Source organism: Gossypium raimondii, chromosome 10 (assembly GCF_025698545.1).
Source record: "Gossypium raimondii isolate GPD5lz chromosome 10, ASM2569854v1, whole genome shotgun sequence".
In the NCBI taxonomy this organism is placed as follows: Eukaryota; Viridiplantae; Streptophyta; class Magnoliopsida; order Malvales; family Malvaceae; genus Gossypium; species Gossypium raimondii.
In genome coordinates this window covers 13,411,268-13,425,702 of record NC_068574.1, presented here as the reverse complement: position 1 = coordinate 13,425,702, position 14,435 = coordinate 13,411,268, and the positions used below count along the sequence as shown (strand labels likewise).

The window sequence follows — 14,435 nt, the reverse complement described above, 5'->3', positions numbered from 1 at the left end:
GTCTGTGATATTTGAATTTGATTGTGTGAAATTTTCGTAAATTAATTTGACTATTTGTGTGTTTAATTTGATAAAAGGACTTAATTGCGTAAAATGCAAAAGTGGCTAGTTAATTGTTAAAGTACTTTATTGCTATGGTTTTTTTCTAATGTGGGGTCCTTATGTTGATATTGTACCAAATAAATTATGAGTGGACTATTATAGACAAATGTTAGTGGATTTTAAATGAATAAATAAAGGTTAAAATAGTAAATTAGGTATTATATGTATTAAATAAAATAAAACATGAAAGTGGCCATGCATTTGGTTTTGTTTTACCGAAAATTGAAGAATAAAGAACACCTTTGGTGTTTTAAACATTCGACAGTTAGGAAGCTAAAATTTGATCAAGAATTAAAGAAGTCGAATTTGGATCGGGGAAAAACAAAAGTAGTCGAATAGTCGAACGTCTCCGTCTATATCCGAGGTAAGTCTATTAGCTATTTAATGATATTAAATTAGTATATATTTATGTATATCGATTGTAGTTGTTGTTGAGCTTTAATTTGAAGTAATTTTATTGAATAAATTAGAATTATAAATGGTATATATATGTGTATAAAGTGTTCGAATATATATATATATATATATATATATATATATATGCTTATATAAAATTTTGAATTAAGTTAAAGTAGGAATGCTATAAAAGCATATATATATAAATATATAATGTATTAATATTTATATATGTATCTATATGAATATGTTCTGAATTTAATTGATTGTTTGAAGGTTATATATATATATACACATAAGATTCGAATATGAGAAAATAAACACATGTATAAATTCTTGCTTTGATAAAAGGTACATATTATACTCATGTATACATGGATTTTCGAATATACATATATATATGTAAAAAAACTTTGGGTTTGATTAGTGATATGTATATTGTAATTGTATAGGTAATTTTTTTAAATAAGGTGATTATATGTGAGATGGAACATTTATTTATATAATTAAGTATTGATTATATTATAAGATATGAATGTTAAGCATGTATATATAGTTTTGAATATGTATGGATGTACGTAAATATGTTGTCATATTGAACTTAGATACAAATATATATATATATATATTATGCTCGAATAGGTGTGTATACATAAGTACATGTAAATTATTTGTATTAAATTTAGTTAAGTATATTTATATATACATGAATAAGTTGTGAACTTAGGTAAAGGCAAGAATGTGTATATATATAAATTCATATAGGTTCGAATATAAATAAACATACTTGTATGGGCTTTTAATTTTATTTAAAAGGTATAAATGTTAAATATGTATACGGGAGTTTGAATATATATCTATATGTACATTTGTGTACAAGTTTTAGATTGAATTAAAGACATAAAAGTTTATGTTTTTATAAATGAGGTTCAAATATATTTATATGATTATAAGTTATTAGTACTTGATTTGGATTGAAAATATAATTTGCAAACTCATTTATGTTTGAGCATGGACTACGGTGAATATGTGTTTGCTGTTAATAAATATTTGAGGAATTATTCTGTATATGAGAAATTGAGATTTTCAGGTTTTAAAACCTAGCAGGCTAAGTGCCGGTGATCTAAATCAGGTTATAAGCCTAGCAGGCTAAGTGTCGGTGAACTGAATCAGGCTATAAGCCTAGCAGGCTAAGTGCCGGTGATTTGAATCAGGCTATAAGCCTAGTAGGCTAAGTGCCGGTGATCTGAATCAGGTTATAAGCCTAGCAGGCTAAATGTCGGTGAACTGGATTAGGCTATAAGCCTAGCAGGCTAAGTGCTGGTGATCTGAATCAGGCTTTAAGCCTAACAAGCTAAGTGCCAGTGAATCTGTTTATATGAAGTGATTATTTGCATTGGGTATATATATATGATTTTGGTTATATGTAATGGATAAATATATGAAAATTTGTTTCTAAGTATTTGATGAGCATATAAACTTTCGAATCTTTGTGTTTAGTGAGTATATATATATGTTGGTTATCATGAAATTGTTGGATATATATATGTGTATGCACTTGACATATGTGGATTACAGTAAAAATATATGTGCATTCGCACATGTGGTTGATAAGAATAAGTATATGCTTTTGGCATATGTATTTGAATAATATATATATGCATTCGATGAAGTGCAAGCGATAAGCACATATATGCATTTAGATATATGCAGTGATAAATACATATATACATTTAGTTATAATAAGTGTATATACATTTGGAGCTAATATTTGTTAAGCATATATGTATATAAGCATTCGCTATTCATGTTTATGGTGAATTTACGATCGGTTTTAAGAGTTGATAATTAAGTATGCTTTTGACTATATGTAATAGTTAACATATATAGTATTTGCGAATTCATTAAGTGTATCAGGAAATTACATAATTATTTTTATAATTTCTGTTATGCTATAGAGTTACTAAGCTATAAAAGCTTACTTTGTTTGTTCATGTCTTTCTGATTTTTAAACTTAAGATCAAGCTTCAAGCTCGGGGATCGTCAGCAAGTTCATCATTCTATCTAGTGTCTCGGTATGAAACTGTTTAAATTTTAACTTTCGCATGTACAGGCTAGATAATTGTTTTGGAAAGTCATACTTTGATATATTGTATATGAAATTAATAGCCATACGAAAATGGCTTATTTTCTTATGGTTTAACGGGATCAAAATGTTATGTTTTGCTTTAAAAAGGTTAAAGTAGAATTTATAATTATACTTACTTAAAATTTGGCTAAGCTTAATATATTTCCATTTATATATATATACAATGCTTATATTTTGATTTAGAAATAGTTGATTTAAACATGTATTCAAACGAATTGCATATCAATGTTAAATTCTTGAATTCTATTGAACGTTTGTATTGAGGTGTGTTTTGTTCAGTAATGCCTCGTAACCCTAGTCCGGCGACGGATAAGGGTTAGGGGGTGTTACATTTGATTGGTATCAGAGCCACGATTTAGTCGGTTCTAGGACTAACGTAGTGCGTGTGAGTCTAGCTGTACATGCCATAATTTATATTTCAATAGTGTGATGACTTCTGGCATCTAAAAAAATGATTTCGTATAGTAATGGATCCCGATTGAGCTGTAGCTGATGACGTTGAAAGTATAGCGCCTGCTCCTGCGCGAGGGGCAGTACCAGTTGATTCTCGGCCTACCTCGAGTAACCAAGAGGGGGAGGCAAAGCAGGCCTTCTACCAAATGATGAATGATTGGTTTACACAATATATTCGAACTAATCCGGCTGTGTAATAACCCCCACCTCAGAATAATCCATCTCTGATACCTGTGATACCTTCGATGATTGATCCGATGAGATTAAGTAAGCCCCTCTATTGATAAAATTAAAAAAAACGGGCTAAAGAGTTCAGGGCCACAGTTAATGATGATGCTGAGTGGGTTGAATTTTGGCTTGATAACACTATCTGTGTATTTGAAGAACTGTCATGTACATCCGAGGAATGTTTGAAATGTTCCATATATTTGTTACGTGATTCTGCCTATCATTGGTGGAAAACTTTAGTGTCGATTGTACCGAAAGAGTGTGTCACCTGAGAATTCTTTCAGAAGGAGTTCCGCAAGAAATATATTAGTCAGAGATTCATTGATCAGAAACGTAAAGAGTTTCTTGAACTTAAATAGGGTCGTATGACTGTTACTGAATATGTGCGAAAATTTGTGTGACTTAGCAGATATGCCAAGAGTGTGTGACTACCGAAGCTATTATGTGTAAGAGATTTGAAGATGGGTTGAATGAAGACATTAAACTGTTAGTTGACATACTTGAGATAAAAGAGTTTTTAATACTTGTTGAACGAGCTTGCAAAGCTGAAGAGCTTAGGAAAGAAAAGAGAAAAGCTGACTTTGAAGCTAGAGATTCTCAAAAAAGAACATTCAGTAAATCATTTTAATCGACCTCAAAGAAATCCAGAGATGATCATATCGATCTAAAGCTACTGCAAGCTCTTCTAGACGAGATTGAGATCGATCTCCTGTGAGTTCACGAGCCACTTCAGCTGCTAGTGTTGGCAATGTTCAACAAAATAGATCTGAGTGCAAGCATTATGGAAAGTGGCATCCTGGAGATTGTAGATTGCATGATCGGTCTTGTTTTAAGTGCAGATCGAAGGATCATTTTATTCAGGAGTGTCCGATGTTAGCTAAACAAAACACTGTACAGAATACCAGACCGAGTAATATGTCAGTGCGAGGTAGACCACCCAGGCATACAGGTAATGCAAGTGGCAGTCGGAGAGGGAAGAAAGATACGACAGTTCAATCTGAAGCTCGTGTACCTGGCAGAGCATATGCTATACGCGCTCAAGAGGAGGCTTCTTCCCTAGATGTCATTGTCGGCACTTTCATTCTTTATGATACTAATGTTATTGCATTGATTGATCCTGGTTCAACTCATTCATATGTGTGTGAAACTTTAATATTCAGTAAGACTTTGTTTGTAGAGTCTACTGAGTTTATAGTTAAAGTGTCGAACCCTCTGGGCCGGCGTGTTTTGGTTAACAAAGTGCGCAAGAATTGTCTGTTGATGATTCGATATTCATGTTTTCCTGCTCATTTGATGTTGTTTCCATTCAACGAGTTTGATATTATTATGGGTATAGACTGGTTAACTTTACACGATGCTGTGGTAAATTGTAAAAGGAAGACTATTGACTTGAGATGTCTGAATGATAAGATTTTTCGGGTTGAATCTAATGATTTGAATGGTTTACCAACTGTGATATCTTCGATGTTAGCTCTGAAGTATGTGAGAAAGGGCTGCCAAACTTACTTTGCATATGTGATTGATAGTAAAGTGACTGACACAGAAAGATTTGAATCTGAGACAGTGTCGATGGTTAGAATTGCTTAAAGATTACGACCTCGTGATTGATTATCATCCAAGAAAAGCTAATGTTGTCGCTGATGCTTTAAGTCGAAAATCACTGTTTACTTTGCGTGCAATGAATGCACATATAGTTATGTCTGATGATGATATGATAATAGCTGAGTTGAAAGCAAAACCGTTATTTGTGAAACAGATTTGTGAAGCTCAGAAAGCCAATGAGGATTTAATTACAAAATGGGCTCAGTGTGATTCAAATGTTGATTTAGAGTTTTTGGTTGATGTTGAGAATTGTTTGAGATTCAGAAACCGATTATGTGTTCTGAAAAAAAATTCAAAGTTAATTCAGATGATCTTGAATGAAGCTCATAATAGTCGATTATCCATTCATCCAGGTAACATGAAAATGTATAATGATCTAAACAGCACTATTTGTGGTGCAGTATGAAACAAGACATTTCTGACTTTGTTTCGAAGTGTTTAATATGTCAGCAAGTAAAAGCCGAGCATCAGGTACCTTCAGGGTTGCTTCAACCGATCATGATACCTGAATGAAAATGTCACAAAGTCACGATGGATTGTGTATCTGGTTTACTATTGACACTGAGCAAGAAAGATGCTATTTGGGTTGTAGTGGATAGATTGACTAAATCGGCACATTTTTTATATTTTTTCCGGTTCGCACAAATTATTCACTTGGTAAGCTAGCTGAGTTGTATGTTTCTCAGATTGTGAGGTTGCATGGTGTACCTATTTCTATTGTTTCGAACAGAGACCTGAGGTTCACATCACAGTTTTGGAAGAAACTGCAAGATGCTTTAGGTACGAAACTACACTTCAGTACAACTTTCCATCCGTAAATAGATGGTCAGTTTGAAGGTACTTGGGAACGATACTTACCTTTGATTGAATTTGCATATAATAATAGCTTTCAGTCTAGCATCAAAATGGCACATTACAAGGCTTTGTACAGTCGTAAATGTCGTACACCATTGTATTGGACCGAGCTTAGCGAGAATAAGATACACGGGATTGATTTAATTAAAGAAACTGAACAGAAAGTGAAAGTCATTTGAGATAGTCTGAAAGTAACATCAGATCATCAGAAATCATATGTAGACTTGAAAAGAAAGGATATAGAGATTCAGATTGGAGATAAAGTGTTTTTGAAAAGTCTCGCCGTGGAAAAAAATTCTAAGATTCAGTTGTAAAGGCAAATTGAGTCTGAGATTCATTAGACCTTATGAGATTATAGAGCGTATTGGGCCGATTGCTTATAGATTGTTGTTGCCACCGGAGCTAAAAAAAAAATTCACAATGTATTTCATGTTTCAATGCTTCGTAGATACCAATCTAATCTTTCACATGTGATTAGTCCGTTAGAAATTGAGATTAAATTTGATATGTCCTATGAAGAAGAACCGATTCGTACTTTGGCTCGTGAAGTTAAAGAGTTACGAAACAAGAGAATTCCATTAGTTAAAGTACTGTGGCTTAAACACGGAGTCGAAGAAGCAACTAGGGAACCTAAGGATGCAATAAAAGAGCGTTATCCAAACCTATTCACCCGTAAGATTTTCGGGGACAAAAATCCCTAAGGGGGGAGAGTTGTAACAGCCTGATTTTTGACCCTAATCAGAACAGTGGTTTCGGGACCACAAATCCGAGTCTAAAAAAAATATTTTAGTATTATTTTACGTATCGTGATATTTGAATTTGATTGTGTGAAATTTTAAGTAAATTAATTTGACTATTTGTGTGTTTAATTTGATAAAAGGACTTAATTATGTAAAATGTAAAAGTGGCTAGTTAATTGTTAAAGTACTTTATTGCTATGGTTTTTTTCTAATGTGGGGTCCTTATGTTGATATTGTACCAAATAAATTATGAGTGGACTATTATAGACAAATGTTAGTGGATTTTAAATGAATAAATAAAGGTTAAAATAGTAAATTAGGTATTTATATGTATTAAATAAAATAAAACATGAAAGTGGCCATGCATTTGGCTTTGTTTTGCCGAAAATTGAAGAACAAAGAACACCTTTGGTGTTTTAAACATTCGGCAGTTAGGAAGCTAAAATTTGATCAAGAATTAAAGAAGTCGAATTTGGATCGGGGAAAAACAAAAGTAGTCGAATAGTCGAACGTCTCTGTCTATATCCGAGGTAAGTCTATTAGCTATTTAATGATATTAAATTAGTATATATTTATGTATATCGATTGTAGTTGTTGTTGAGCTTTAATTTGAAGTAATTTTATTGAATAAATTAGAATTATAAATGGTATATATATGTGTATAAAGTGTTCGAATATATATATATATATATGCTTATATAAAATTTTGAATTAAGTTAAAGTAGGAATGCTATAAAAGCATATATATATATATATAAATATATAATGTATTAATATTTATATATGTATCTATATGAATATGTTCTGAATTTAATTGATTGTTTGAAGGTTATATATATATATATACACATAAGATTCGAATATGAGAAAATAAACACATGTATAAATTCTTGCTTTGATAAAAGGTACGTATTATACTCATGTATACATGGATTTTCGAATATAAATATATATATGTAAAAAAAACTTTGGGTTTGATTAGTGATATGTATATTGTAATTGTATAGGTAATTTTTTTAAATAAGGTGATTATATGTGAGATGGAACATTTATATATATAATTAAGTATTGATTATATTATAAGATATGAATGTTAAGCATGTATATATAGTTTTGAATGTACGTAAATATGTTTTCATATTGAGCTTAGATACAAATATATATATATATATATATATTATGCTCGAATAGGTGTGTATACATAAGTACATGTAAATTATTTGTATTAAATTTAGTTAAGTATATTTATATATACATGAATAAGTTGTGAACTTAGGTAAAGGCAAGAATGTGTATATATATAAATTCATATAGGTTCGAATATAAATAAACATACTTGTATGGGCTTTTAATTTTTATTTAAAAGGTATAAATGTTAAATATGTATACGGGAGTTTGAATATATATCTATATGTACATTTGTGTACAAGTTTTTAGATTGAATTAAAGACATAAAAGTTTATGTTTTTATAAATGAGGTTCGAAATATATTTATATGATTATAAGTTATTAGTACTTGATTTGGATTGAAAATATGATTTGCAAACTCATTTATGTTTGAGCATGGACTACGGTGAATATGTGTTTGCTGTTAATAAATATTTGAGCAATTATTCTGTATATGAGAAATTGAGATTTTCAGGTTTTAAAACCTAGCAGGCTAAGTGCCAGTGATCTAAATCAGGTTATAAGCCTAGCAGGCTAAGTGCCGGTGAACTGAATCAGGCTATAAGCCTAGCAGGCTAAGTGCCGGTGATTTGAATCAGGCTATAAGCCTAGCAGGCTAAGTGCCGGTGTGAACTGGATTAGGCTATAAGCCTAGCAGGCTAAGTGCTGGTGATCTGAATCAGGCTTTAAGCCTAACAAGCTAAGTGCCAGTGAATTTGTTTATATTAAGTAATTATTTGCATTGGGTATATATATATGATTTTGGTTATATGTAATGGATAAATATATGAACATTTGTTTCTAAATATTTGATGAGCATATAAACGTTCGAATCTTTGTGTTTAGTGAGTATATATATATGTTGGTTATCATGAAATTGTTGGATATATATATGTGTATGCACTTGACATATGTGGATTACAGAAAAATATATGTGCATTCGGCACTTGTGGTTGATAAGAATAAGTATATGCTTTTGGCATATGTATTTGAATAATATATATATATATATATGCATTCAATGAAGTGCAAGCGATAAGCACATATATGCATTTAGATATATGTAGGTGATAAATACATATATACATTTAGTTATAATAAGTTTATATACATTTGGGCTAATATTTGTTAAGCATATATGTATATAAGCATTCGCTATTCATGTTTATGGTGAATTTACGATCGGTTTTAAGAGTTCATAATTAAGTATGCTTTTGACTATATGTAATAGTTAACATATATAGTATTTGCGAATTCATTAAGTGTATCAAGAAATTACATAATTATTTTTATAATTTCTGTTATGCTATAGACTTACTAAGCTATAAAAGCTTACTTTGTTTGTTCATGTCTTTCTGATTTTTAGACTTAAGATCAAGCTTCAAGCTCGGGGATCGTCAGCAAGTTCATCATTCTATCTACTGTCTCGGTATGAAACTGTTTAAAATTTAACTTTCGCATGTACAGGCTAGATAATTGTTTTGGAAAGTCGTACTTTGATATATTGTATATGAAATTAATAGCCATACGAAAATGGCTTATTTTCTTATGGTTTAACGGGATCAAAATGTTATGTTTTGCTTTAAAAAGGTTAAAGTAGAATTTATTATTATACTTACTTAAAATTTGGCTAAGCTTAATATATTTCCATTTATATATATATATATACAATGCTTATATTTTGATTTAGAAATAGTTGATTTAAACATGTATTCAAACGGATTGCATATCAATGTTAAATTCTTGAATTCTATTGAACGTTTGTATTGAGGTGTGTTTTGTTCAGTAATGCCTCGTAACCCTAGTCCGGCGACGGATAAGGGTTAGGGGGTGTTACATATTTCACATTACCTACAATATCAAACTATCAAATATCATGTTTTCAAGTCATTTTTATATAGTACGAACCCTACGAAGTGGCTAAATACGCATCACAAATCAAAATAGCCTTAGGTGAAAATTTTTAGAAAATGGGTCAACACGGCTTCACACACGCCTGTGTGGCCCACATGGCCCAATTAACCCAAATTGTATGGCTCACACGATTTTTCACACGACCGTGTGACATCAATAGTGAGTTTTTTGGCATCGTTCCGTTCGCTGTTTTATGAGTTTTTTTATTACACACCTAATCATTTTTTGATGCAAATCCAACCACTAGATTTCCAAAAGCTGAAAACATCATTAAAACGACTAATTTTAGTAACGGTTCACTAAATTCCAATTAACTCATTCGATTACAACCGCTAACACTACACCTTAACAAAGCGAAATTTATCCTTTTTGTGATCAATCACTTACCCAAACAAACATGACAGTCCCTTGAAACTCCTAATTCATTAGAGGTAAGTTGTGTGATTCACGAACCTCACCTAAACCAATGATTTCAAAGTGGTCAAAATTGCATCACATAAAGAAGATAACAACTAATACCACAACTATGAAAACAAGCACAAATCTTAACACACATTCTTTACTCCACACCGTCTAGATCGTTCAAAACCAAATATGGCACTAACCTTCATCAAATGAAATCTAAACACAGACAACACACGATGGAGTAACAATTGCTATCAAGAAAAGATTATTGAAGCAATAATTGGAAAATAATAAAAAAATCAAGTATAGGGACTTGAGAAGGATCAAACAAACAACAATTGAAATGGGAAAAGAAAACGTGAAAAGTGAGAAGAGGAGAGACTGAGTGATCGTGCCCAACAAAGCAATTTCTTTTTGGGAATTACAAAAATAAAAAATGAAAATAAAAATAAAATAAAATAAAAGTACTCATATTATCTATCCAATTGATTTTCTAATAACTTATTAGATTTTCAATAGTTAAATTTAATCCAAACTCCAACACATGGGCGACACAGTAAGAAATTGCAAAAATATTGCCAATTGCTCAGGTAGGGATTCAAACATAGATCAATGAGTAAGCCAACACTTTACTATTAAACCAATAGGCTCATTTTTGACACAAGTTGAGCGAAAATTAATTTTAAGCCAAAACAACCAAGGTTATAATTCAAGGAAAATGATTCGAACTCAAAACCTCTCACAAACAAGCACAATATCTATCCACTAAACCAAATTAAATTATTTTACATAATTTTCACAACCTTAATTTAAAAAACCAGGGCGTGATCATTCTTAATTTTACTAACTCAATTTCTTCTAACCCAATTTTCGAGATGTAACAAACCTTAAGGACTAAAATAGGAAAATCAATATATTTTAGGGATTAAAGAGGACATTGAACCGTAATTTAATGATAACTTACCTACATGGCAACCTGAATTAAATAAATCAAATCCAGGTTAAATTGATCTCAATTGTTTAATTTGTGAGATAAGGAATCCAAGAATTTGGTGTCATGAAAAAGGGAGCAATGGTGGTATAATTATAATATTAAGGTTTCTGAATTGGAGATAACGGGTAAATGTCTGCCCTAAAATTTTCAACTTTCTAAGAGAAATCATGATGATGATGATGATGATCTACTTTATTTTTTTTTCTGCTTTTTCACCATTAGAAGGAAAAAAAGCTTTACTTTTCCTCCGACGGATTTTGGACATTTTTCCATTTACAGTAGAAGAACAGTAAAAAAAAAGCTTCCAATTACGACCTAATCATTCGCCCACCGCGTGCACCGCCGCACTGGCCGCTCGCCACCTATTGGGTATTGAATTCAACTTCCACCGCCTCCACTTCAACCCATTAATTTCTCTCTTCTTCTTCTTCGGACAAAATTCTTGGAGAGTTTGCCTTATTCTCTTGCATTCCGTTTCTTTAATCCCATAATTACATACATACATATATGTTTGATTTAGATTAGATCCACCATTGAAGACTTGGAGCTTGTTCATCTGAAAAGAAATTGCAGACTTCATCTGCAGTACTACTGATGAAATCATGCTCTTCCATTTTCACATATTGCGGGGTTTGATACGTTGTTTTGAACAACTGGAAGCAGTTATTCATGGAGGACGGTGAAGAAGCCGCCCCGTTGTTTGGGCTGCCCCCCTCCATGTCTCCGCCGCTGTTGTTTTCTTCATTCAAGATAGCGCTCGAATCACTATCCGATGATCCGTCTTTCAAGTCCGGAAAAACGGTGTCGCCACCACCACCAACTGATCCATTGCCGCCGCCGTCGTTGAAGCTCTCGCAGTTCACTTCCGCCGGCTCCAATGAGGTACCCAAAGATGAACCCGGCGGCTGGATGAGTTTTGCCTTCAGCTCACTAATCTGCATCATTTTCAGACCTTCAACTTTGCTTTACAAATTAAACTCAAAGAGATTCCCAGTCTTACTAAGATAAATGAATAATTATTATTAATAATTACCTGTTTGAGAAGATCTTCATTTTCATGGCGGAGGTTATTATAATTGAGCTTAAGAGATTCATAACTGGTCTTAAGAACTCCATAATCTCTTTCCAATTGCTTTGTTTTCCATCTAGCACGTCGGTTTTGAAACCAGACAGCAACTTGTCGTGGTTGCAACCCAAGTTCTTGAGCTAGTTTCGATTTTCTGTCGGGTTCGAGTTTGTTTTCAACTTCAAAATTCTTCTCCAATGCCTTCACTTGATCCACACTTAATCTTCTCTTCTTGGCACCACCGCCATGGCCGACTGTTAATTCTTCAAAACAACCTTCTTCGTCGAATCCTTCTAACATCGACTGAAACTCTCGAATGTAAACATTGTTGTTGTTTCTTGGACTATGTTCATCTGTACCAAATCAAAACATATCAACAATTAAGACACTGATGAACATCAAAGATCTTTTATTTTTTGGTAATAAAAGTTGGGTTTGTTTTATTAGACCTGAAGTTGGGCAGATTGACATCAAAGCACTCAATGAATCTGAGCTGCCAAGTCTCTTCATGGTTGATGATGAACTTAATGATGAAATCAACAATCTTTTTTTTTTTTTCTTTAAAAGATTTTCAATGGATGTTGTTAAAAGAGATTCAACTAAGATTGAAACTCAAACTGACTTGTTTAAAACAAGACCAAATTGTACAAAGTTGTAATAGTTTACAACATGAAAACAACAACCACTGTCCTGTCTTAACTTCTCCACCATTTTTGTTCTTCTTTCACACAGTTTCTTTCTTACTCTCAGTTCCCATCCAACAATAGACATAACAAGAAAAATAAACAAAACCTAAAATACCCAACAATCAAAGCTTCCATGAGAATCAAAATATATAATATTATGAATTCTATTTTTTTTCTTTTACATTATAATCAAATTATAGTAGTCTAAAAGACTGTTCATCGAGAAAAGAAAATTGTGAAAAGAAGAAGAAGACGGAGGAGGTATTTTCAGGTGAAAGAGAGATGAAAGAGAAGATATTAGAAGGAGCTGGCTAGCAAAGTTTCCCATACCTTTAAATAAAACTAAGATAGGTCGTATTTGGGTTAGAATCTTACTAGGGTTAGGTACAATCAGCAAAGCAAATGCAAATGAACCCAAAATTCAATCCAAATGCAATGTTTTAGTTTACTGTATATGAGTTCTATTCTATTATTTTAATTTTATTTATTTAAATCGACTTGAGTGAAATAAAAGTTAATTAATATTTTCAAGTTAAATTTAAAAAATAAAAGATCAAATTAAAATATTATTAACAGTATAAATAATTTTAAATTAGAGTATATAAATTTAAAATCATATATATTTAAAACTATTTTAAAGTAAAATAAAAGAAAAAAAAAACAAGATACTCCTCGTGATAAACTTGGTTTGAAAATTTAATTGTTCAATGCCCCAAATTTGTCATTTTGGAAAAAACATTTTTTATAATTTAAATTTTTATATAATTTTAGAAGTTTTTAAAATCTATCATTTTATAAAAATATTTTAAAGAATATTTTGTAATTTTGTTTGAGAGGAATTAATTTGTTCATTTTTCTAAATTGACAGGATTCAAGGGCATATACACCAATTTGTTATTTGAATTAATCAAATCATGTAAGTTATGAAATTTAACTCGATTCGAACTCGAAAAACTGAATTACTTATTTGAGTTGATTTAGAAAACTAAATAACTAGATTCGATTATTACAAAACTAATTTTTTTCGATTTTCCCAACTCACATCGACTTTTACTCTCCCTATTAATATATATTGTGATACAAAGTTTTAATTTTCCACATATGCATGTATGACATTTTTTTATTTTAATCAATTTTCACATACTAATGACATGACACTATTTTAAGTTTAATTATTGTATACAAAAATAAATATATTTACTAATAAAAATAATTGAATCTATTTTCTTAATGTATACAAAAAATTAAAATTAAAATTTCATACATATAGTTGAAACAAAATCAAAATTTCATGTTTATATTATGTTAGCTCTAGTTTTTCAAGTATTTTGATATAACAAAAAGTATATTAAAAATCCTCTACTTAGATTTGGAAAAATTGTTTAGAAGCCCGTAAACTTATTTTCAAAGTGTTGGACAAGATAAACATTTAAAAAGCCTTAAATTAACTTAATTTTTAATGAATTTTTAAAGTTTGAAGGACTTCTACCGATGCTTAGGAGGACAAGTATCGTAGAACTCAAGATGGAAAGACTTTGAAAAGGCTACAGAATTCAACCGATAGAATTGGGAATTCTATCGATACAACTCTGGGTTCTACCGATACAACCCAAACTTCTATCAGTAGAATGCACGCAAGTGTGCAAGGTAGTTTTGGCCTGGAATGTCTATCGATACC

At 31.3% G+C, this 14,435-nt stretch overlaps 1 protein-coding gene across 1 annotated transcript; it reads right to left on the bottom strand.

The window, feature by feature from the left end:
• Positions 1–11,176: 11,176 nt before the first annotated feature.
• LOC105777164 (homeobox-leucine zipper protein ATHB-6) lies at positions 11,177–13,058 on the bottom strand. Its single transcript, XM_012600267.2, has 3 exons — positions 12,521–13,058; positions 12,039–12,424; positions 11,177–11,940 (listed from the first exon to the last, which is right to left on the bottom strand). The coding sequence occupies exons 1-3, from the start codon at positions 12,579–12,581 to the stop codon at positions 11,527–11,529; spliced, it is 861 nt and encodes a 286-aa protein (XP_012455721.2). The 5' UTR covers positions 12,582–13,058; the 3' UTR covers positions 11,177–11,526.
• Positions 13,059–14,435: the final 1,377 nt, after the last annotated feature.